Genomic DNA, 2,948 nt, shown 5'->3' with positions numbered 1-2,948 from the left:
GCGGCGGGGCCGGCAGCGGCGGCGGCCGCTTGATCTGGTCCTGGCACGGGCTGCACCATTGGGCCCTCCTCGATCGGCTTGGCTCTGACACTGTGATAGCGAATTGCAGCGGGGCGGAGTGGGTCAGCGCGTGCGATGTTTGGGGCCCCGGGGGCGGGGGGGAGGGGGCGCCTGAACCGCACAAATCACCCTTCCGCATGCTGGCGTTTGCGCCGCAATGCAAAATCCTTCCAGTCTGCCTGGGTGCATGATGTGACAACAGTCTGCCCGTCTTGCAAATGCTAGGGTGGTGCAACCCTGGAGCGACACACCCCCACCACCAGTAGTGGCAGGTGCAGGCAATCCACATATGGGCTGACGTCAGACGCAAGCGCCACTCACTTGGGTGGCGGCACGCTGGGCGGCGGCAGGCACGACGCCCCCACGCCCCGCCCCGCCGCGACGGCCGCGAACGCCCCGAGCGGCCGTGCCACCAGCTCCGCGGCCGCCGCCCCCGGCTCCAGCAGCTGCTCGGCAGCTTCCACCTCGAAGAGCGCGTGGTAGGCTCCAAAGCAGGGATCCACCAGGGCCGGCGCCGCGGCGCTGCCGACAGCCGCACCAGCGGTCGCGGTGAAGGCGCCCCCGACGGCAGGGGTGATGACGTCACCAGGGGCCCCTGACTGCAGGGACCGGCAGACCTCCAGCAGCAGCGGCTCGCCGCACTCGAGGGCCGCCTGCAGAGGCAGCAGGCGCGGAGCAACGCCCCACGGGCGTAAGCCATGGGTCGGCGCTTGCCTCCGCTTCAGCTACGTATGTGGGCGCCTGATGAGCTCACGCTGCCGGTGCAGCACTCAAGCAGGCAGTCTGCATGCAAGCAGCCACCGCGCGCGACAGCAACATCCCGTGCAAGCAGCAGGCGCAGCAGGCGCAGCAGGCGCAGGAGGCGCAGCACCAGCAGCCGCAGCTGGCACAGGCGCCCGCCCGGCGAGCCCGGCGCGGACCCCACTTTCCTTCCGACACAAACCCACCTTCAAGGATTCAACCAGGTCCGGCGTCAAGTGCAGCCGCCTCGCCGCGCCGCCGCGCCCGCCGGCGCCGCCACCGGAGCTCCACGCCACCCTCTGCTGCGGCCCCGCCCCGACCTCGCCCGGCGGCAGCAAGACCCGCCCCGCGCCGCGCGGCAGCAGGAGCGCGGCGCCGAGGGAGAGCGCGCCGCCCGCGGCGCGCTGGGCCGCCGCAAGCGCCGGAGGCGCAGGGGCGAGGGAGAGGGGCTCGACCTCCAGCACGTTGCAGCCGGAGGCGTGTGCGGCCGGCACAGCGTCGAGCGGCTCCAATCCCTGCGGCGCTGCGGCGGCGGCAGCGGCGGCGGCCGCCGCCGCCGCGGGCGCTGATGCAGCGGCAGCTGCCGACAGCGGCGCGCCCGCCGCCGCGGCCGGGGCCTGGGGCGGTGGTGCGGTAGCTGGCGGCTTGTACTGATGGAGGGAGACGGTGGCACTCAGGTCACAGGCGCGCGGCAGCACCCTGTATAAAGGCGGCTGCGCTGCCGCGCCCCTGGCAGCGGCGCCGGACCCGGCGCCGTCCGGCGGCGCAGGCTCGACGGGCCTAAGCTGCAGCGACTCGACCGTGATGCTGTTGCTTCCCAGCCCAAATGGCAGCAGGTCAACCTCTGCAGTTGCCAGCACGGGCGCCGCCACTGCTGCGGCAGCCGCGGCCGCTGCTGCTGCGGCGGCGGCTGCCGCGGCCGCCGCCGGCGACGGCGGCACCAGGCCGCCCGACGCGCTGCTCGCGGCCGGCGGCGGCGCGACGTGCTGGCGCACGCTTATGACCATGGGCGCGCTGATCAGCGCCTGCGCCAGGCCGGGTCCCTTCTTATGGCGGAAGCAGCACTCCAGGTCGAACGCGTACCGCCCGTCGGCGCCAAGCGGCGTCGGAGCGCTGCGTTGCGCGTCCGCGGCGCCGTGCGCGGCCTCCAGCACCAACAGCGGCGCGGACGCTGCATCGCTCAAAAGGTGCGTGCCCAGAGGATCTTCTGGCACCACCATGGCCTGGAATAGTATATATACCAGCCGGATGCTTGGTCAGAGGCCGGGTCAGCGTTGTGCATCGAAAGATGGATCAGGCAGCCAGGTGCCCAGGCCCAGCAGCCCCGACTCACAAGCGCGATCCTGCATCCTCGTATCTCCGCCTTCAATACAGCGTCCTGCGAGAGGTCCTCCACCACCGGGGCCTGAGCCTTCGTTTTGCGCAGCTTGGCCACGTCTGACATCTTGACGAATGGATAATCAGCATGAACGTACCATTTCATTACACTTACGGTGGGGTGCGACGAAGGTGGCCCAAGGACGAAGAGGGGGCCGCTGCTTTCAGCTCTAGCTGCCATGCTCCCGAGCCTACTTGCAGCCGGAGCCAACTCTTTGCCCCCTTTGCAGGCTACCGTACATCTGCTGTACAACCACCCAGGCTGGTGAGCCCAATCGCGCGGCCATTGCATCGGTGTTGTAACTGCCATGTTACTTCCAGGTTCAAGGTCAAAGATACGGTCACATAGGCACAAACCGACAAAACTGGGCAGGCCACAGCTGCCTTGCTGGTTGTTGGTCGGACGACTCTGATAGCAACAACAGACATAAGGAGGGGCACCAAGACGCTCACGCAAAAATGAGAGGACGCCAGCAACGGAACGGCGGGCCGCCGGCCGGGGGCGCGCCCTCACTCTGGCGCCTGGGGGATGGAGGGGTCCTTCCTCTCCGGCCCGGCGGGGTCCTCCCCTGGCTGCGGCTCCGGCTCCGACGGCTCGCCCGCCGGCGCCTCCGGGTCAGGGTCACCCTGTGGCGCGCAAGGTTTGGAGGGGGGCGTGTCCGTCCGACTTCCCATGACACGCTCTGTCGCCGAGCGGCGGCCGCATGCGCGCGGTCTGGATCACGTACATGCGTAGCTGCATCACATACATGCGTGTCTGCGTCACCCAC

The 2,948-nt window shown here is 70.0% G+C and overlaps 2 protein-coding genes across 2 annotated transcripts in view; both read right to left on the bottom strand.

The window, feature by feature from the left end:
- Positions 1–377: 377 nt before the first annotated feature.
- On the bottom strand, positions 378–2,021 carry MNEG_14040 (hypothetical protein; the record flags this gene model as incomplete). The annotated part of the gene is made up of 2 exons (XM_014037490.1): positions 378–713; positions 1,008–2,021. 2 exons carry the CDS (start codon positions 2,019–2,021, stop codon positions 378–380), a joined length of 1,350 nt encoding a protein of 449 aa, XP_013892944.1.
- Positions 2,022–2,688: 667 nt separating this feature from the next.
- The window catches only part of MNEG_14039 (hypothetical protein), a gene marked incomplete at both ends in the record, with an annotated part of 1,590 nt that continues 1,330 nt past the window's right edge, over positions 2,689–2,948 (bottom strand). Inside the window, one exon of the mRNA XM_014037489.1 lies at positions 2,689–2,805. Coding sequence (XP_013892943.1) covers positions 2,689–2,805 — 117 coding nt within the window. The remainder of the gene's footprint in view (positions 2,806–2,948) is intronic.

The sequence above is a fragment of the Monoraphidium neglectum genome (genome assembly GCF_000611645.1).
Source record: "Monoraphidium neglectum strain SAG 48.87 unplaced genomic scaffold scaffold04216, whole genome shotgun sequence".
In the NCBI taxonomy this organism is placed as follows: domain Eukaryota; kingdom Viridiplantae; phylum Chlorophyta; class Chlorophyceae; order Sphaeropleales; family Selenastraceae; genus Monoraphidium; species Monoraphidium neglectum.
This window is presented reverse-complemented; position numbering and strand designations above follow the sequence as displayed.